Source organism: Monopterus albus, unplaced genomic scaffold, assembly GCF_001952655.1.
Source record: "Monopterus albus unplaced genomic scaffold, M_albus_1.0 scaffold248.1, whole genome shotgun sequence".
Classification (NCBI taxonomy): domain Eukaryota; kingdom Metazoa; phylum Chordata; class Actinopteri; order Synbranchiformes; family Synbranchidae; genus Monopterus; species Monopterus albus.
This window is the reverse complement of record NW_018128128.1, coordinates 375009-397329: the sequence shown is the minus strand read 5'-3', so window position 1 is coordinate 397329 and position 22321 is coordinate 375009. Positions and strand designations below refer to the sequence as shown.

The 22321-nt window shown below is 42.4% G+C and overlaps 1 protein-coding gene across 1 annotated transcript in view; it reads left to right on the top strand.

Annotated features, from left to right (window-relative positions):
- Positions 1-22310, top strand: part of skia (v-ski avian sarcoma viral oncogene homolog a) — a 79477-nt gene extending 57167 nt beyond the window's left edge. Inside the window, exons 2-7 of the mRNA XM_020620808.1 lie at positions 12670-12786; positions 13784-13899; positions 14434-14732; positions 14969-15294; positions 16871-17101; positions 19466-22310. Coding sequence (XP_020476464.1) covers positions 12670-12786; positions 13784-13899; positions 14434-14732; positions 14969-15294; positions 16871-17101; positions 19466-19654 — 1278 coding nt within the window. The 3' untranslated portion in view covers positions 19655-22310. The remainder of the gene's footprint in view (positions 1-12669; positions 12787-13783; positions 13900-14433; positions 14733-14968; positions 15295-16870; positions 17102-19465) is intronic.
- Positions 22311-22321: the final 11 nt, after the last annotated feature.

Below are 22321 nucleotides of genomic sequence, written 5' to 3'. Positions count from 1 at the left end.
CATAGCAAAGTGCCAGAACAAGGACACACAATGCACCCACAATGTGGAAAACCATTATTCTTCTGTCCCATTTTAGGAAGTTGACCCAGACCATTTATCCTACTAAAAGCAATAAATGTGAATGGGTAACAGTTGTGGGTATGAGCAGGAAAACAGACCCAGTTCTTCATGTCAGATCTCAAATTGTAACCTGCCATAATTCTAGAGAACCTAAATCTTTCAGAAAACATCATGCATGAAAAGAGTGTTTGTGCACAGGATGTAGGGCAGGGATGGTGTCTGGAGCACCCACTAATCTGTTTTGTCTGCGGTGTCCATCTTAGTGCCAGCAAGAAGAGAGAGTTTGCTTGAGGTGTTGGGATGTGATGTATCATTATGGGATGAGGCCTATCCCTGTAGCTTCACTCACTGCACTGTGTTTGCATTTGTTTGTGTGTGTGTGAGAGTTACTGTGACTTTGAACACATGTGCATGGTTGCAGAGCGCTCTTGGCTAGGCTGTTACATGTAAAGGCATGTGCTGAAGTGCAGGACTGGGTTACCTGAAATGCCTGCTGGTGTTCCAGTGCCCTGTAAGTGATACTTGGAAATCAAACTGTCAGCTTGTGTGTGCATGTGTGTGTACACACCAGCTGGCAGCAGCATCCTTGCCCACACATATCCCCCAGTGCTATTTATGTATTTGCTCAGCCATGTGACTTAACCCTTTCACAAGCAACCTCAACCTTAGGGCACGCTACACTCCAAGGGGAAATACGCCCTGTGCCCTGCATTCCTGATCCTGCACACACACCGACGTACTCCTCGCCTTGCTACTCATAATTCACATCTGGCCTCCTTTAAAATGGGGCAGCTTTTTGCACCGATGCAAAGAAAGGAGCCATCAGCAGATTCCTCCTCACTCGTGCCTCCCTACAACCTTCTTCCTTCCACAGAGCAACATGTATGAGGGATGTAAACGCAGGAATGTGCTTTGCTCCTCTGCTGTCAAACTAAATTCTGGTTCATCACAGCCTTTGTCAGCCAACCCAAATGATCTGTGTAACTGTAAATAGTGCACTGCAAGAATTGTATAAACTGAACCAAAAGCCTTTGGTTTTGAATTACAAACAGATATAGTGTATGGCTGAAGGAAATTATGCTCATCAGCATAAGGGTTTAGTTTGTCATCAAATATTTGAAGTAGTAAGTATTGAGGCAACATCATATGAGCTTGGACTTGAAGTGCATGCACACGCACACACACACACACACACACACACACACACACACACACACACTCGCACATGCAGATCAGTGGAAGAAGTCCATTATGGTATATACAGGGATGAGAACAACTTGAACCAAATGAAGATGGTTCTAAAACATTTGATATCAAACATCATAAAGGGGACTTAAATTTGTTTTTTTAATTGACTGGTCTCAAAGCAAAACTGCAGACAAACAAATTTAAAGGAAAGCATTTTTTTTTTACTTTTTGTTTTTGTGTGGCCTTTAATTAAACATTAAATATCTGCCAGTCAGTATAAAACTGATTGCTTACATATTTATTGTGGAACTGATAAAAGCAAACTGTGAGGTTTTCCACTTGTGGTTAAAATTTTAATGATAGCACTATTAGAACATATGAACATATTGTATGCTGTAATTTTCCCAACAAACCACTGTTTTGGGCTAAAATTCAGGGGAAAAAACAGCATTTGAAATTAGTGTTAAAGTTTGATGTGAAAATTAGAGCGTGACGGATAAAGTCACCGGCCCATATTGTCTTATGATGTTAGTGGATCATATATTCGTGTAACTGCTTGTGTACATAACTGACTAACATTTAATTGCATTTTGAACCAATAAATAACCCAGACAATAACTCAGATTGGTATATGTCAGCTGAATAATAACAGGAAATTACAGTACAATATGATTTAGGTAATACTGAGACCTTGTTGCCATTCTATAGCTTTTTCACACAAGTTTATTTTACAATGTACATATCTTCACCACAAAAGAAGCACATCATATGGATTCTTATCATCATAAGTTTATATAACTTCTTGTGTTAATCCCTAAATATTGGTATAAGCCTCAAAAATCCAGAATCACAGTTTGAGATGTTGAACATTCCAGGCCAAATATGTGGAGCTTCAGTGAACCGGTATCAGTCTTTAAATACTAATTTCACATGCTGGTAATCACACTGCACTGTGTACTGCCAGCCTATCTGTCTAACATGTTAATGTTAGCATTTTTCCCTTTAAAAACAGCAAAAAGAAAGAGATGGAAAGGGAAAAGATCTGGAAAAGTCCAGCTGTATTTACTTAGCCCCTGCCCCCCGTCTCCATCTTACGTTTTTGAGCTTTCCGCCTCCTCGGTGGGCTGGTCTCTGGCTCTCTCTGGCTGAGGACATCTAGTCTCTTAACCATTCCCACGGAAAGAGTTGCCAAAGCAAATTTGGCGAGAGGAAATGGAGACCCTGCTCCCTTCCCAAACCTCCCAGTCTCTTCCTTTCCTTCTGTTTTCCAGTGTGTGTACTTATGTGTGCATGTTCTGCATGGCTTCCAGGCAGCGGTTTTTCCATGCATTATTGTTGTCATGTGAAACAATTTTGGTCATTTGCATGTTCTAACTTAAGCTGTGAAAATTCTGTGAACCCTGCCGCTAGTGGTCCCTTTAAAACCCATCATATAGATGGGTGGTGGTCTAGCTAAAAACAAGGCTGCTTGTCTTCATTCCCTTTTGGATAAGTAGGAGTTTTATCTGAGGAATCCTGTGTTTGTTTGTCCGACTGTTGCTCTCAGTTCAGACTTGATTCCTTGCCACAAACTATTTATTCTCCTCTCATTTCTATTCTTTTTTTTTTAACCCCTCATTGCCCTTTTTCCTCCTGTCTTTGCCTTACTGACCCTCCCTCTGTTTTTACTGATGTGTTCAGGAATGTTGGCCCTCCTATCCTTTTGGGGCTAGGGGACTAAATTAGCTTATTAGCCTCTCGGTTGCGATAACTGTAATCTCCCTTAGCAGTGTGTAGCATAGCATAGCTTGGCATCATGTAGCCTAACGTAGCATAGCTCCCTACTGAGTTGTAATAGTGGGTGGAGGGCATCATCTCTGCACTTAAATGCTGATGTGTTTAAATATCCCTACATTTTTAGTTTGTTTGTTTGTTTGTTTGTTTTGGCATTTGAGAATTTACAAGAAGACATTTTGTAACACTGCAGACTTCACCAAAAGAAACACATGTAGGGCCAGGCAGGCTATTTGGTGCTACAAAAACATTTTGGTCAGTACCAAAAAGAACGTGTATAGCGGCGGTTATGCTCAGCGCACTGGAACTTGCATGTGAACTTGATTTGCTACAGCCTTCTCCTAAACAATAGGTGTTGCTGCACAATCTGCATGGCTGGAATAATAATAGAAGTCATCTATAAAAAAGGCCCTGTGTAGCTAACTAACCGGCTAGTTAGCCAGCAGATATCAAGCCTGCATAAGAGCTGACTGAATGTTTGTGTGGTAGACAATGTGTCATTACTACTGTAGCTAGCTTACCTAGCCAGCTCGCCAAGCCATAGATGATTGTATGTAGAGACGGACCTGCACACATATTCCTGCCCCCACTTGTCCATTTCCTACACTCCCAGCTTTGCACAGCGCGCACCAAATTACAAAAATTGGGAGGTGCGTGACCAGCCAAAATGACACCAATGCACCATGTGGCAGCAGTTGTTTTGTTATATGACAAGGGGGAACAGCAAGTAGCTATGTATGATACCACTTATTTCCTTTCCGATTTGATACCAAGTAAAATCCAGGCTGGTATCACCAATGCCAATCCTCTGTGTAACAAATAGGGTTCACTTGTGGGGGCTCTCAGAGCATGATCGAGCGACAAAGACAGACTTTACCGAGTCCAGCAGTCACAGATAGAGGTACAGCCATGAGTCGGACAACTCTGACCTTTCATATAATCAAAATATGAAAATAAAAAACACTTGGATTCATAGTTCACTGTACTGGAATTTTCCCTTAAGCACCTCAACACCACAAAACCACAAAGTGAGGCAGGAGATTGGCAATACAAAATCCCTACAATAAGGTAGCAATTTTCAGTATAAATAACCTAAATGAATAAAATTTAAATTAAATTGTGCAATTTCAGTTTCTCTGTTGATGGCCCGGATTTGCCTTCTGTTTGAATTTGTATTTTCTTTTTATTCCGTATGTTCAGTCAGTATTTTAAAAACACCAAAAATCTCTCAAATTGAATTTTCATTTTTCCAGGAGACCTAAATCAACTCTGGCAGTCTCCCAGCTGCTCAGCTTAAAGGGGATATTTACTAAAACAGTCGCAAATTACTGTTAGGTGAGCAAAGCACCACAATTTTTTTCTTTTTAGCAGTGTATTTACCAACACTCATGCTGTAAATAAGCTTAGACACGGCTGTGTTAATTTGAATACATGGCTACTTATAAGGACCGTGTGCCTGTAGCATATTGTGAACATGTGGACAGAGAGGAAGTGTAGAAGACAGTCGATATTTACAGCGACCAAACTTTAATATGATTGAAGAAATCAAAAAAACACATTTTGGAACTTCAATCACGAAGTCTCATGCCGGTCAAATCGTCATTTATTTTGTTCAGTAACTGAAGCGTGGTTTGACCTGAAAGCCTGTAAAAGTCCCTGTCATTCTCCAGTGGAGAGCGATGCGTTTTATAAACGCCCTCTCCCTCTGCAAGCATGTCCTGAACTCCAGTGACATCTCAGATGACTAACAGCTGCCACGCTGAGAGCAGGGCCGCAAATTTTACACCTGCTTTTTCTTGTTGTTAAATTTCAGCCACAATTCCCTCTGGGTGAATCAGGTGCTGAAAAATTTCCATTCTCTCCCTTATATTCTATCCCTAAACGGGGCACATATTGCATGATCAGCGGTGACACTTTCTTCTTTTTCTCAGGTGCAAAACCCCATTGTGACTCCTTAGTGAAATTGCATGTTCATATTCACTGTTAGCGCCAGAAAATGAGCTGCAAAACCTTAGTAAATATCCCCCACTGAGCTTTAACAGGGCTCTAATGCTAAGCATATGGTGTGCTCACTTCAGTTAAGGCGAGACGTATATTTATATAGAGATATACTATACGTATATTTATAAAATATTCTGACTTATTCACAGACACACATATTGAAAGGTTAGCATGGTGAAGCAGTTGTTTTTATGAGTTGCTACAATAGTTTAACCTTTAGCCCAGCTAGTGACAGCAGCTCTGGGAGCTTTCTGCTCTGTTTTGTCTGTGAGCCTCTCTGGACTCTTCCTGGAAGTGGAGATTTCAGGAACAACAGCAGATCTGCTGCCATGGCATTTTCTGGGAAAAAAAAATTCTCAAATGTAAATGTTGAAATAAGTTGTAATGTCAAATTTCCAGCATTACACTGTCCTTCCAGGAAAACGCTGGGAGGTGACAGGGAGCTAGCATGTGTTTATGAAGTAGCCGTGTCTCTGCGAGCTGTTTTTGGTTAGTAAGATGGAAACAAAGTCCTTTTGTTTTTCTTTCGAGTAGCAGGGGAATGTAGGAGACGCGATAAATGATGGGTTATGTGAGGAGGTGGTACAGGCAGGTACTGTTGGGCCTGTCTCTCTATAGCTACCTGACAGTCTGAACACTTGCCATTTATTTGCGCACACACATACATGTTTTCGCCTGGCAGGTGTGTCTGTCTTTGTTCTGAACAAGCTCAACAAGTTAATAATAGCCCTTTTATAATTCTGATCTTGAAGTGAATTCATACAGTTCTGGAGAGGTTTCTCCCTGCTGTATCAAAGTTAATATTACATTTCAAGTGTAGTGTGGAAACCAGTTCATCACCAAGTCGAACTGTGCCTCAGCATGACAGACAGCCAGAGAATTTTAAAGAATAATATTAAGCTGATCTTTTGCAGTGCAGTGCTGCAACAGTGTGACTGTAACTATATAATGTGTTTTTGCTTTATGCTTCTCTGAAGACAGAGGCCCTATTGTTCCCTGTGTCTCCTCAGCCAAAGAGATGATGGTGGGATGAACTAGTTGCCAAAATTGGAGCTCTGCGTGCATGCGTGCGTGCGTGCGTGTGTGTGTGTGTAACCCACAAACACACAGTCGAGGAATCTCACTCGAGTGAGCAGCAATAGTGCTCGCATTATTTTTATCCCGTTTGTTCGTCTCAGTGTTGGAACTGCAGGCACACATTCACACACACAAAGTTACAAGGAGAGGAGTGTCATTCTGACTGAGAAATGGTCAAAATTCAACTCTCCAGACAACACCACTCGCAGCAATTCAGCAGGCATGAAAACTGCACACACCTCAGGGGGAAACAAAAGCGCTTGTTTGCTTGCTACAGAGCAGCAGCTATTGAATTCAGCCTCAGACCTGAGCTCGGTTGGGGTTTTTTTTTTTTTTTTTTTTTTTTTTTTTTTTTTTGCATAAACAGTAGAACAACATGCTGTCTGACACCTGTTTGTTCCTCAGCATATATGGTGTTTTTGTGGCTGATGCTCTCTTTGCCTCCAGGAAGGGCCCCTCCCTTTCCACCAGTGTGGGCCCCTTTGCAAGACATGCAGAGAGGCCAAAGGCAGGTCACAAGCAGGGTGCGGCTCCATTCACCCTCCTGAGTAAAGAAAGGGCAAAGAAAACAGGTTGCTTGCCCTTTGATCTTAGCCTAGTCTGGGGGGATGTTGGGTTTGGTAACCTGTTTAGCACCATACCGCTACATGCAGCCATGCAGTGTTGAAACTGAGTCGCAAGTCAAGAAAGGAAATGGCAACAGCCATCACTGGCGTTTTTGAGACTACCCAAGATCTGTATAGCAGTAAAAACAATTTAAAATGTCACTGGATATCATAGCATTGTTGAATTTATTAGGTAACATTTTATTTGTTCATAACCATTCAGAACTACTTTAATAAATCACATTATGAGGCTTTCAACCACGTTTCAGAGTCTTGCTTAGCGGGCGGAGTTTGGTCAATTGTCATGGAGACTGAGTGATGACTGAGCAAACATCTGTAGAGGCAGGCTATGAGGTGCAGTTACATGCTACAGAAAAGCTAGTAAAGTAGACCTTGAGTAAGGAGTTTGTCAGATGTACACACTTTTTAAACCATTTTCAAATACTTAGTATTTGTCTTTATTTATATTTGACTAGTACTTCAGGAATAATTGGGAAATCAGTGGCTTCTTGTTGGTTTATTTATATACCAAACTGTCATGTAGGACATAGTTTTGTCCTAGATAATAGATTTTAATGTTTTCTTTTTGGTGTTATGTTCTCATAGCAATAATTGGGCTTCTGGTTTATAACAGCCATCTTGTTCCATGAGATTGTTCTGGAAACTGTTTCAGCCCTGACACTTTGTTTACCCGTGCTTATTGAAGTTTCTGTCTTAACTTGTTTTGCTTGCTTTCTTTCTCTGCAACTGGAATCTTGCATGCTTGTAGAGGACATCCTGTAATCTGTGACACAGGAACTGCGCTCAGACAGATAGACATACAGAGCGGGGCAGGGGGTTTTGGGTAGACGGTGAGAGGAGGGAGTGGCAGGAAAAAAAATAACAGATGAAAATTACAAATCATGTCAAGAAACCAATTTCACGTTCCTTGTCACAGCTCTAGTCAATGCAGGCAGGATTTGGTGGCCTTTGTCTTTGACACCACAAGTTTCAGCCTCTGTCTCTCTAAGTTCTCCGCATTGTTCTTTGGTGAAAACTTTCCCAAGGCGAGTTTCACCTCAGCTTCCTCCAGATTTGTTGCTTTTTTGACAGATTGTATCTCTGATTAAGAAGTGAATTAGATATGTTGGTCAGATGCCCTTTTGGGGGGATCCAGTGTTAATTTACATAATTGCACGCCTGTCTTTATGAAGAGCATGCTATAGATATTTCTTCTTTTTGATGAGCTGTTCTCCAGTCTGCCATTTCCTTCTTCCAGCAACTCTCTGGATGAGGTTTATTCAGCTGTACAAAACCTCACCATGAACTCTCTCCTGACTGACTCATTTGTAGCCCACTGTGACTTCTGTTTCCTCAGTTTGCTAGCTAACAGAAACAACATTCTTTTAATTTTAAAAAAAAAAAAAAAAAAAAAAAAGGGTACAGCAGAATAAAGAACCCAGTGTCTCCAAAAAGCGTAGCTGATTTGAAACATTTTGTGCAAACCTTGTTTTTTTTTTTGTTTTTTTTTATAGCTGTGCTTCCCCAAAGTGGGAGCACTGGGGGTTAAAAAACATTTCAGAATGTCCGCAACTGAGGAACTGATGAAGAAACATATTATTTAACTGCCTAAATGTCAACACAGTGGAATCGTAACAAAGTCAATTTTGCTCAGAAGTTTCACTTCTCTAGTTCTCTGTCTACTGTATCAGTTATGTGCTGCTGCAGATTACTCCTCGGATAGTTCTTGTTAAACTGTCTCTTGATCTGGGGCTTCATGGTCTAGTGCACATTCATTTGAATGTCCTTAACATGAAAGACCTGGGAGGACTTAATAATAATTATAATAAATAATAAATCAAGCCTTTTTCCTTCTATAAATGTTCATTGCTGAGGTGTTAGAGCACTGACACAGTAGCCATCATGTTTTTGCCAGGGTATGGCCACTAAGAAATCTTTAATACAATAATGTTCAAAGGTACTAGTCATAGTATTTAGTCTGTGACAAACACCAGTGGCTTGCAGACAGAGGAAGTGCTCTGAAACCGAGGGTTTCAAAAAGCACAGACAATCATCAAGAAGGCTGTTATCACCCCACCCATCCTGTCTTTGCGACATATGCACACTTACACACAGAGCAGTATATATACCCACGTGTTCACACATGTGCAGGGCATGGGGCCCCCCTGACAGCAGCTGAGAGGAGCCTGCCACTCGCACTATTTCTCCATGTGCTGCCCCATAACTTAAGGTCCAATTACTTAGCTAATATTCTTCCAAAAAAACAAACTAGTTCATAGAACACAGAGCGCTGTAACTCTTCCCTGACAGCATGGATGGTAATACCAAAATGATATCTGATTTCTAATTTAGAAAAATAAGGCCACTGTCACCCCAAGAAACCAGTGTGATGCTAGTGATTATTACAAGGTGTCATGTTCTTAGTGTGAGGTCAGGGGCTGAGTTCGTAGACTGCACATCTAACACACACCACAGCTAATCGGAAAATCTTATCTTAGAAGTGTGACATCCTGTCTATGCTGTGTAATCCACACCAGATCATAAAGGGGATGGATGTATGCACCCTCACACATTTCTACAGCTATGAGGACACTCATTGGTATGATGCATTCCCTAGCCCCTTACCTTAACCTTAACCATGACAACTAAATGCCCAACCCCAACCCTCCCTCTGACCTAAGCCTAATTCTAACATTTGCCCTAAAACAAAATCTGAACCCTGAAACAGCCCTTTCAAAGTGTTAAGATCACAATGCTGACAAGTTTTCTCAGTGGTGGGTTTGAGCAGAAATTTGTCCACACAACAGTAGAAAGACAAGTACAGACACCCACACACATCCATCTTTGCATGTCATTGAAAGCAGCCCAGCTCTATGATTTGCAGCAGGCCTGCTGTAAATCAGAGGCTCACCAGGAGTGTGTTTGTATGAATGTGCTGATAGAGGTGGCATTCCCAGGTTTTCATGTCTAACCCCTCATACTGGATCATTGTGGTGAAAAGGGCGCTGAGCCAGAAGGCAAAGCTTTTAATTTATCAGTAAATCTTCTTTCCAACCCTCACCCACGGTCCTGAGCTTTGGGTAGTCACCAAAGAAACGTGAGCATAGATACAAGCGGCCGAAATGGCTTTCCTCTTTAGGGTGGCTGGGCTTACACTTGGAGATAGGGTAAGGAGATTGGAGTCAAAAGGAGTCATTTGAGCTGGTACAGGCATCTGATCAGGGTTCCTGCTGGAAATTCTTCAGGCATGTCCAAGAGGTAGGAGACCCTGGGGCAGACCCAGAACATGCTGGAGAGATTTTATATCTCATCAGGCCTGGGAACACCATGGGATCTGCCAGGGTGAGCAGGAAAACATTGCTGTTGTTCTCACCTGGTTAGCCTCTTGCCAATGTGACCTGGCCCTAGTTGAACAGCAGAAAATGGATGGATAGATGGATAATCCCAAGGACCCATATAGGAAGATGTCATGCAGTCTGAGAGAAATTTTAGTGAAATTACAGCACTCCTCACTTTTTAACAGTGGCTCCAGAAGCCAGCCCAGGGTCCCCTGAAAACCAGTGCTACAAACACCACTGAGCCCCTTTTTATAATAGGAAATCCCACCCTGACTGAAGCTCGCAAAACTTAGCCCCACAAGCTCAGCTGCAATTGCTGACCTCCTGATGGTCTTCTGCATCCAAGATTCCTGAGGTCAGATCTTGTCCCGATGGAGAGCCATGGCATTGGCAACCGGTAATCCATGAGATGAGATCTGGCACGTGGCTCAGAGACTTGCCCAGAGGCAGCACTGTGTGCATGTGTATGTGTACCAGCCACTCTCTGGGCTGAACTGCATGCAGCTAGCCTGTTGCCTCTAGCCCTCACTGTTATATTGGACATATCTCTTCAACTTTAGATAACCCACAGACCTACCAACCACAATCAGGACTCCTGTATGCTACTGTGTACTATTGTATTGCTGTCTAGGCACAACAATTAAAATTCTTCTTTTTGTGAGAAACAAATGCATGGTCCTAGAAACATTTCTTATATTCTTTTTCTTCTGGCCAGTTTTATATGTATTCTAGCCACAGTGCTTTGAGTCCTGCACACTTTGCAGGCCATGATAAACACAGTGACTATTTTAGTCGTGTCTGTGGTTGTGATTTCTTGAGCCAGTAATTCAATCAGTCAGTCAGTTTGCTGGTCTGCTTTGGTCTGTTCTGAAATATTCCAATAACTGTTGGATGGATTGCCCTGAAATTTGGTATCATGAGACCCAGTGAATGAATCCTGGTGACTGATGAATCCCCTGACTTTTCATCTATATTGAACAAATCACCCGTGGTCTCTTGACACATTTTCGTGTCACCTCCCCGGTATACACCACTGTTCTTTTTCTGCACATCAACTCTCCATAAAAAGATGAATTTTCTACCTTTTCCACATCAGAAGACTCATAGAAAGGGACCCAAATTGTGCTCCTCTGAGATATAAACCTGAAGAAATAGTTTTCTCTTGAATCATGAGAGATGTACGAACAGACCAGATCATTCTTGGTCATGGAAGAGCTAGAAGTTAAAAGTCATTGAGAGTCATGGAGCTGTACATCGGGGCCTGGTGGATCAAGGACAGCTGTCACATCAGCAGGCCTCAGCGGTATGTGTTCGTCTAGCCGCACTACTTTCCTGTGAGCGCAGCTCTGATTACACAAGCATGTGGCATAGCGTCGCACACTGCCAACATGGTCAAGAGAGGCAGGGAGAGTGTATCTAACTCCATTACAAATGACCACCTGTTGACACGATGCAGGGGGTGGTGTGGTGTGTGTTTGTGTGTGTGTGTGAGAGAGAGAGCGGGCACACTGCAGCAGTTTGCTGGCAGGATGCTGTAGATTCCCGAGGGACATTCTCAGAGGCAGAAAATGAGAGAGCACCACAAAGTGAGCAAGGGTGACTACATAATACAGTATATAATTCCCAGACTAAACACTAATGCTGTATGAAGAAGTTCATGTTTTCCTTATGTCTTATTGCTGCTGAGTAGTACTAAATCACTACAAGCAATTTAAAAAGTTAAGGGATGTGTTTTTTCATGGCCATTTCATGCAAACATTATATATGTCACACAGTTTTACTGTGTGTGGTCCTTTTAATATCTATAAGATCATAAAGTCTAAAAGTTGACTGAATTTAATTCCTTGGAAAGAAAGTACTTTGGTTTGTTTCTCCACAGTTACAAAATGCTTACATTCCATCCCACATACAACAGCTGTACAGTCTCTGTTTCTACGAGTTGGACAGTTCATTCCATGCTGTCTTTCATCAGCAGTGTAATCTTTTGGTCACCTGCTTACATTTAATTCCAGGTAGCATTAAAAGAGTCAAAAAAAGTGTTAGGTTTAGATTTTTTTTTTCTTTTAGAGAACAGCAGTCAATCTGTTCACTCTGAAATGCACTGCGGTTGCTGTTAGTTTGTGTGTGTGTTTGTGTGGCAGCTAGTGACAGCCACAGCTTGGAGAGGCTGAGGTCATGGCCACAAAGCCAGTCTGACAGGCAAAAGGGGAACAAACCCCCACTTGTCTGTTTGTATGGGTGTATCTGTGTCTGACAGACAGATATAACCACAACACACACACACACACACACCCGGAGTTATCTTTCTGTCTGACACTATTGGAATTTTCATTTTCAGATTACTTACATTTTAGTGGGACGGCCCTTTCCCAGTGGCTAAGTGGGCAACTGGTGGTGCATCCAGATCATGTGGAAAAGTGTTGACACATTCAGTCTTGGTATTGAAGTGTACAGATTTTTTTTTTCAGTTTGTAAACTGTACGTCGTGCTGATGTGTTTATGTGACCACATAATGTCACTGCAAGGGGGAAAAAGATTTCAGAATGTTCCCTATGTAAAATACAGCCACCTGTGTAATCTGCCCTGCATTTTTAAAACTTAAACCACTTGTCCTTCTTTCCTTCCAGACGTCTGATCCCATCCCAGTCAAAAAGTCCAAACATGAAGACTTCCCTTCACAGTCCCCCCTGGCTGACAAAGAGAAGCAGCACGACTGGCTGCACTCCCTGTCTTCCTCTAATAAGGTTGGTGTTTCTGAGATCAGGAAGGGGATACAGGTGATGATGATGCGTAGTCCATGAGATGAGGCGTCGTGCAATATTGTACAGAAGTTTTCAGATGTGAGTAGCACTTAAACTTAGATGCAGCAAGCAGATGTGCAGAGCAAACAGTTGGAAAATATAGGGTGCTGTTCTTCAGACTAAAGCAATGCAGGATAAATATACCAATACCGGGCCCTTTTTTTTGGGTGGGGGGCTTTAAATAATTGTTGAATAGTTCCCAGTGAATATTGAATAGCATTTTAGCTTGAAATGCCCATCCCTAGTGGATACCCCATCATTTTTTGTGAACTCTACCATACCCATGTTTTCCTGCTGGGGAAATAATAATTCTAAGGTATCGTCCAAGTCACCCAGAATCAAACAGACTTTCTTTGTGAAACTTTATGCTGAAATTTGACAGTCACAGAGGAAACTGATGACAGAATAGGATTTCTAGCCTCAAATGTCCAGGTGACATTAGGCAGGTTGAGGGCAAACAGGTAAACATTACATTAAAAAAACTTCAGACCACTGTCATAACAGGTTAAGGGTTAAGGGTTAGGCTAACACCAGGGCCGAGTATCAGATCTCAGCGCTTTTCCCTCCAAAACGTCCAACAAAACTGTCAGGAACTTAAAGCTGGCAGTGAATATCTCAGTAGGTTCATAGTCTTGTTTACTTGTTCTCTGATCAGGTAGTTCACTGATGTAAATCAAAACATTTTCCAATTTTAGACTGTCATCTAATTAAGGAAACTTTCTCAAACAGGTGTGTGTTTAGATGACATTTAACTCTAGCTTCTTTTGATAAATGAAAAATCAGCATGTTGATGTTTCTCAAAGTATGGTTTTATGTCTCCATTAGCAACTGAACATTTCAAATGAGATTCAGACCTGATTGTATTGTTTTTTTTCTTAAAGGAGCAACTGTTATTGAGCTCTCTGGCTTATGATTTAAAGTATTATCACTTTTTTTCCAGGGGCTTAACTGCATTCAACCCAGGCAGAGGCCCTCAGCTTTCAGGCCCTGGTCCCCCCACATCTCTGCTGGGGATAAGGAGCCATCTAGTCACCCCCTGGCCCTGCTGAGAGATAGGTGAGCCCGGCACAATATATGACTGTCAGATCCAAAATGAAAGAAACTCTCATCAAACAGTACTCAACTGACTTCAACAGGAATAATTAACAGTGAAATTTCTAGACTCGAAGAAAAGCTTTTTGGGCAGGAGATGACTGCCATTTTGTTCGGCTCGATCTGATGAGCTCCCTGCATGCTCTCTCACTTGTCTGGGTGGGCAGGTGTCACAGGGGTCAAGTCTGACTGTACCACAGCCTCCCACACTCCAGCATTCACACTCATTTAGCACAGATACTGTAGGCACCCACTTGGCATGGTGCTGCCAGTGTAGGCTGCACCATATCACAGTCAATCTGGCCCAGTTTCTTTTAAAGTGGGAGGAAAGCGCTGCAGGCACTTTATTTGAATGTTTCTCCACCCTGGTTTGGCACAGGCTGTTCAGAGGCTGTGTTTACTTGCATGCAGAATTCAGCTCTTGTTAAAGAAGCAGCTTTAAGTTATTGCACACAACCAGCTTGAGATGTGCAAATAAGTTATCTGCTGTCGTCTTAGCTTCTACAATTTCAAGAGCCTGGAGAATGCCGTGGCCCCCAATGTCGCCCTCACACCACTGCCCCTGGGAAAGGTGGGCCCCATGTCCCCGTCAGCACCCAGCACCTCCCATCCAAGTGGAGGTGAACCCCCAGCCGAGGGCGCCAACTCCAGGTCTCGCAAGAGAAGAACCACAGGGGAGCTCCTGCCCCCAGCCCCAGAGGCCTCCTGCCCCCCGCCCTCCGCTGCCTGCAAGCCACCACTGCCTCAGGATGACAAAGACTCTGAGGTGGAGATCGAAGTGGAGAGCCGTGACGAATGTAAGCAAAGAAGTCAATACTAGAAAACAGATATGTCTAAATTGTTTATTATGATGCTAAACCGGCCAGCTAAATTTAGTCCTAAGATGATTAAAAAAGAAAAAAGTAAAGCTAAGAACCCATTGTATTATAGAGGAAAAAAAATCAACTGAGTCTTGGCGACTGGAAAGACATCACAGCATTTCAGCTTTTCCACAAACCTCACACTCTGTTTTGTCCCTGGTCTCTCCCAACAGTCACTTCATCCCTGTCCTCCCTGTCATCACCATCTTTCACTTCCAGTAGCTCAGCCAAAGACTTGAGCTCACCATGCGCCCAGGGGCCCATCTGCCCCGTCACATCAGCAGAGGGCACTGCCCCTGCAGCTACACCCATCACAGCCCCCGTGACTCCTCCGGAGTTGGGGCTGGAGTCTGAGCTGGAAAGCCTGAGGCAGGCCCTTGACAGCGGACTTGACTCCAAAGAGTCGAAGGAGAGGTTTCTGCATGAGATTGTTAAGATGAGGGTGAAGCAGGAGGAGAAGCTGGGATCAGCCCTTCAGGCCAAACGCAGCCTTCAACAGGTACTGTTCCATTCACATCATTGTGAGAATAGTATGACATGTACATCATCGTTCCCAGTGTGAAATGAGAACACTGATATCACTTTCATATGTGTGCCCGAAGTACAGAGCTACAGTATGTCTGAGGTGTGTTCAGTCTAGCTTGGCACAAAGACTGGATGCAGAGGCAAACTGCTAGCCTAGCTCCAATATGAATGAAAACTTAAAAGAAAAATTGTTGCTGTGCCATTTTCATGGTCATTGTTCAAGGACCAGAAAGAGTTGCATCTTGACTTGTGTAGGTATCACTTGGAGTTGGGCTAGCTTGAGACTTTGGACTCATCTTAATTAATTGGAGACCTGGCCTGATACACCAACTCTCCCAAAGAGACATTAGATGGGATTTGGAAAGTATTTCCAATTATCATAACACACACATGAGCTGTTTTATCTAAACTAACCTATGTCATTCAAAACCACCAATCACCAGCCAAGTGTGTCACTGTAACCCGATATAGAAGCTTTGATTGTCTGTTTGGCAAATAACTGAACAATACACAAGATGAATCATACAAAGTAAATATGTTTCCTGTGTTGACCATAGTGACATCCTGATATCAGAAGATAGGTTCCAGCATTTCCATCTACAACCCTGGTGATCAAGTATTTGTGTTTGTATCACCGTTGGCTGAGAAAACGGGATTCCCCAGCTATAGTGCCCCATGATGACTCATATAATTCTTAAGCTTCAGTGTCTTTGTGTGTGTTTGAAATCGGACAGAAACTTTTAAAAGTTGGCACACTGAGGAAATTACTCGAGCCTAGGCATCGAAATGCAAGCAGATTAGAAGTCATTATCACTATCTGCAAAAACTTAGCAGGAGTTGGCATGTGATAGCAATGACAGCGGATGTTGCTGCAAAGGGAAAGGCCAGACTTCCAGTTTTATTTTTGGTCTTGGACTGAGAGCAAGAAAATGCAGACGAAGGAGTCAGTGTGAGAGAGCAAACACAAAACACATCCTGAGCAAAGAAAAGTGATTTCAGCACATAGCATTCCACTTTCACTTTCCATCAGCGTTTAAAGAAGCTGTGTAGAGGCAACACAAAGCCAACAACCTACAAGCTAAGTGAAAAGTCGTCCTATTTTAAAACAGTGCTGTGTTTATCTGAACTAACCCTGGTGGTACTGAAAGAGTTCTTATGTACATCCTTTTCAGAGTAAAGGCTGCAATGGGGATTGTTTCACTCTTTCTGTAGGAACCAACCAAGCTTGGTGACAGACATGTTTGTCTCAACTGCTAGGTTCCCATGAGAATGAAGGAAACCTAACTTCTGTCAGCCCACACATTGCCCTAACCCCTGCCTTGGCTCAGTGTAAGCACTGACATGGACACTGTGGCCTACTGTAACAAGTTACTTCTCTTGGAAAGATTTATCTACCGACATGCAAAATGGTTGCATCAGTACTCTGAATTTCCTCAATTATACATTCAGGTTATGAAAAAAAACTGCTTTTCAAATGAATTACACAAGTATAAACCCCAGATAGACAGTACCTGTCTTCAATGCTAACTTCTACAAACTCACCTTCCCAGGAGCTGGAGTTCTTGCGGGTGGCCAAGAAGGAGAAGCTGCGGGAGGCAACTGAAGCAAAGCGAAACCTGCGGAAGGAAATCGAGCGTCTGCGAGCTGAGAGTGAGAAGAAGATGAAGGAAGCCAATGAGTCGCGGATGCGTCTGAAGCGGGAGCTGGAGCAGGCCCGACAACTGAGGGTCTGTGACAAAGGCTGCGAGGCTGGACGCCTTCGTGCTAAATACTCAGCACAGGTCAGTTAGTGTGTGTGTGTGTGTGTGTGTGTTGACGTAGCTTGTGAAGGGTCTGACATTAAACAGCAACGTTTTTTTTAATGTGACTCTGACTAGCTAATAATTGCCTGAAGATCTCAATGCCTCACTTAAAGTCACGTTGTCCATGGGTTCAACTTCTTCGGCACAGGCTAACATTGTGTTAGGGGTTTTGGCTTTCAACCTATCAGTGGCTGTGCTTGCTCAGGTTAGGTGTGCTGTCATGGCCACCTTCTCATTTCACATTACAAATATTGCAGAGGGTTGTCTGCATCAAGTTTTGAAAAGTGTAACTGCACTTGAGACCGGATAATTTTTTTATTCTGTATTGTTAGAAGAGTCTGTGAGGGTTCAGGAAATGCCTTCAGAATTTGGGTGAGTGTCGTTAAACAACACTACGGTGTTAAAACGGTCGGGATGTATCCGTTCCTCGTGTTAGCGGAATCTTATCACTGTGACTTGAGTGTATGTACAGTAGAGGCGCAGAGTACCCAACCTGAGACATGGGCAGAGGTGAAGCCAAACAAGGCTATGCATGTACACAGACACTGAAGCTTCATTTATACTCGCCCGCAGCTACACGTAGGCGTCGATGCGTACCTACGCACTGAGGGGGTTTATGGGTAAACATAGGTCGTCGATGGTTGCAGATGAGCTGATGCATACACCTCCTGCATACACCTCCTAAATCTCAACTATGCATTGTGCTGAGCTGCGTGTCCTTCATGCCGATTGGTTGATCCAACTCTGACCCAGATGTAGCCACCAGCTAATTGGTCCACTAGTGGGTACTCCGAAAACATCAGAGCACATTTCTAAATTGGTATTACCTGGCTACACTGACCACCTGTTCTCAGTCTAAACTGTCACTTTCTCACCTGAAAATAATCAACTCTAAATAACATGGCACGGTACCACTCCTCAGAGAAAAATAATAACAGCTTTGAGCCTGGTTGAAAATCTCTGCCGCTTGTTTCCTGACTTCTCCTGTGTTTTCTGTACTTTGTTGTTTGAGCGCTGCCTAATCAGAATGTTAACGTTCACACAAGTATAAACACAACAGCCATGCAACTGTCTCCGAACGACAGACGCAGACACGTGCAGTGATGCAGAAGTATAAACTTGGCTTAACAGTTCAATGTGTACAGAAAGAGTAGACAATTATGCCCACACCCTCAGAGTAATTGCAGTTTCAGAGTTTCACTCTCTCAAACACTCTCAAGTTCAGAAGGAAGAAAAACACATTTCCTCTTCCATAGTCAAAAATAAATGGGTGTAGTTCCAAGTGCACAGACATTTGATTAGTCCCCCACTGAAAGGAAACAGGAAGAGACGTCGACTTCCCTCAGGCACCATGAGAAATGCAGATTAGACAAAACAAGAGGGAGGTTGTGCTCTCCAGCTGCGTCTGTGTGCCTCCCTGCTGAGACTGCAGTTGTCCTCGGAAGGCTGTCATTAAGACAGTGTTTTAGATGTTTATGTTGCTGCAGCCTAGGACAGGGAAAATTGCACATGTACAGAGACATACAGTGAGAGTATATCCATTGCCTTGTTTCACACATTATGTAGATGGTGGCTTTTAGCCCAAAATGATTTGGAAACCAGACCAAGCAACTTTAACAATGCAGAGACGAAGAAGAATTGAATTTGGTGGATGCACTCTAACTTAGAGCACATGCACGCTGATGGAGCTGGCCTTCCGGACAAATGCATCAGTAGTGTGTGACTGTAGCAGGAATTAGGCATATAGGCATTTTGTTGCAACTGGATAGCGTTCACATGCTGTAGAACAGAGACTACGTCAAATCTGAGGTTCTTGCATTGACAGTTAGGGTTGCAGCAGTAGGAGATTTTCACAGTATGATAACTAGCTCAAAAACAGAATTGCACAGTATTGTTATTATCATCAGCTAGAACGGCCCTCACAGGAATGTAAAGTTTTTTTTTCTTTTTCTTTAATTTATATACATATTTTTTTGCATGTTATCATGGAGGGAGTATTCACATCCTTAAGTAAAGTACTAATACAACATAAGTACTTTGTACAAATCCTGCATTGAAAATGTTAAGTGAAAGTAGAAGTACTCAATGCACAATAATGTCCCCCATGACTGTTATACTATTATAATGACATTTGATTATTATCACTCATGCATTGATGTAAAGGCAGGATTTGACTGCTGCTGTTGGTTGAGGTGGAGCTCTTTTAAACCATTTTGTAGGAGTAGACCCTATAGGGTAGAAACAGGAGTATGAATGAAATTGTTCTCTGACCTGGTGGTTCCAAACCATCCTGGATCTGCTCTGCTGTGGTGTTTCAGCTGTTTCCTGCCATGTGTATTCTAGATTGAGGACCTCCAGATGAACCTGCAGCACGCTGAGGCTGACCGCGAGCAGCTCCGAGCTGACCTGCTGCAGGAGCGGGAGGCCAGGGAGCACCTGGAGAGGGTGGTGAAGGAGCTACAGCAGCAACTGTGGTCCAAACCCAACAGCGACAAGGACGGGATGCCCAAGGACATGCAAATTGACAACTAACCCGGCACCCAATCTCACCGCCCAACCAACCATCCCCCCACCCCTCCCCATCCCCGGTCGCCATGTGATCCCCAACATCATCTGCCCAACTCAGACTGTAAACACACCCAGGAGTCCTGGGCAGCCAAACCGCACCACTGCCCATCATGCTCGCCGTCCATAACATAAATAAAAAACTTTCTCACTCTGACAGAGAGAAGAAATGAAGAACAGTGTCCATCAGAAGCCAAGAGAATGACTGAAAACGGCAAAGTACAGTGCTGCCACAGGGAAGCACACATTTCTAAATGAAGCACTGACTCGCATCTGCCGCACTCGCAGAACTGAAAACTGCGTCACCAGAAGGAAAGAAAAACATGTATAGCACAAAAAGTGTGTGCCTGTATTTTTCCTGTCAAGAAAATGAGGTGTGACTTGTGGAAAGACACCTGTGACAATAAATGTTAAAAGGTGATCGCATTACATTGGAGTTCCCCAGCCGCTGAGAGGTGCTGCAGTGGTGCCACCAGGGGGCGGGGCTCACAGGTCTCCACCACCGTCCCTCGCCACAACGAACACAGAGGATATTGAAGACATTATAAGCTATTTAAGAGACTACATGGCGATATGTAATAAAAACAGTTTCTTTGTTTCTCTGTGCTATTGGAGTTTGCAAATATAAAAGATGAATAAATCAGAAGATGAACAAATGAACCTTCCACAGTGCCACCGTGGTTTTGTCGGTTTTTCAGGAAGCCATCTCAGTCCACTTAGGGGAAAAGCATCACAACTGAAATGCAAGCAACCCACCTTCTTCCCTCCTGTTGCTGTTTTACGAAAATCATTCATTTCTCCTAGCTATGTGTGTTTTAAAACATTTGGGTCAAAACCTAGAAGTCTTTATCTTCTGAAGATAAAATATTCCAGATGTGAGTGATGTTTTTACTCCAGTTGACATTAGAACCATCTTCTGTGAAGTCATAGTGGGCTGAATGGGTCTCCTTTGACAAGAACCACAAAATGTTCATTTTAATTAAATTAAGGTATGTAAATATAAATGTTTTTTTTTTTACTTTACAGTAATGAATCGCACTTTGTCATAACAAAATACTGTTATAATGCATTGTACTCCCACTATTGTCTTCGATCTTACTTTGAAAACATCAGCTTATACATGACTGCTTTCATATAAGTCCAGTAAGCATTTTGTTGGTTATATGCATCTTCAATAAATATGTTGCTTTGTTTTCTTAAGTATTGTAAATAAATGGAAAGTAAAAAAGGCCGTACCTGTTGCTTGCTGATGCAGTGTGGGATTGTTAGAAAGCTTTGGGCACCGCATTCTCCTGTTTTTGTAATGTAATTACCACTTAAAGCGAGTTTGAGGCAACTTTGTATGTCATAAAGGTGAATTGCTAAATGAGCTCGAACAAAAAAAAAAATCATGCTCAAAGATGAAATCTGCTTTCAGTCAGAGGCTGTGACTGCCATCTCACAGTGGGTACAGTGCAGTCAGAATGTACATTGTGTTACTGCTAATTTTCCTTTGGTTCTTGATGTTTTAAACATGGAGATATTTTATCGCTTGTCTCTTATGTTCACGCTTTTCAATAGACAACTCATATTTTCGTTATGCATGAAATTTGAGAACGTTGCCATACATATAGTCAGTTATTGGGCATTGATACTGTACATGTAAGGGTTTTATTGTGTTATGCAATATAAAGAAATTTGTCTTATTTAGAAGAGGAACTTACAAAAAGCAAGAAAACATATGTTGTTCTTAAGAAAAAACTTCACACTTGTGAAAAATGGAGGAAAAAACAAACATAATGCTGGACAACCTCAAGTGCCTGGACGCAGGCGAAAGGTTTCCAGGTTAGGAAAACTGATGAAGCTGTTTAGGCGGGGCCTCTCATCAGCTTCCTGTTCACAGGTTTCAAATTAAAAGCCCTTTCCTCACTCAGCAGGTCTTTTTTTTATCAGTATTCCTAAAACCAACCTGTTTACAAACTGCTTTTCTTTCAGCACAGAGATCAATTGAATAAATGCTCGATGTTTAGGGCTTTGTTTTCTGAATGACCGCTTTTTCTTCATTTGAAATCAATGATATGCATGTTCAAACAATTTTTATAGAAGATCTTGAAAAGCCACTTGCTTCGGTGAATTATCACTTTGGGTTTTATATAAAGATTTAACTGTTTATTCCCAGTTTGTTGACTTGACCTGAGGTGAACATGTCGGGGGTAATACAGGGGCATTATGTCGAAGCCCGTTTCTTATCAAACATTACTGTTGAACGACACTGTCTGCAACTTTGGCAGACTCAAATTGGTACATTTTGTAGTTGTTTTTACACTCAAAGGAGTCAATAGCCTACGTGTAGTTCACTTTTACTCATGGTTTTCTACAAAAGGAGGGAGGCAGTATCGACGCTGGCTTTTCACTCTCCCACACAAATGAAAAAAGCTCTTTAACAACATCTTGTTTTCTAGAGAAGAATCATTTTGCGAAATAATTGACAGTAAAGCAGCAATAACAATCCATATTAATATACGAATACTAGCCAGTGTGAAGATTTGAATAAGAATTTACAAATGTAAATATTTTTTTCATTTACGATACTGTATAATATATGTACATGGTGTTTCCTTTTTCCAAAAGAACTTTCTTACAATAGCTGTCTTT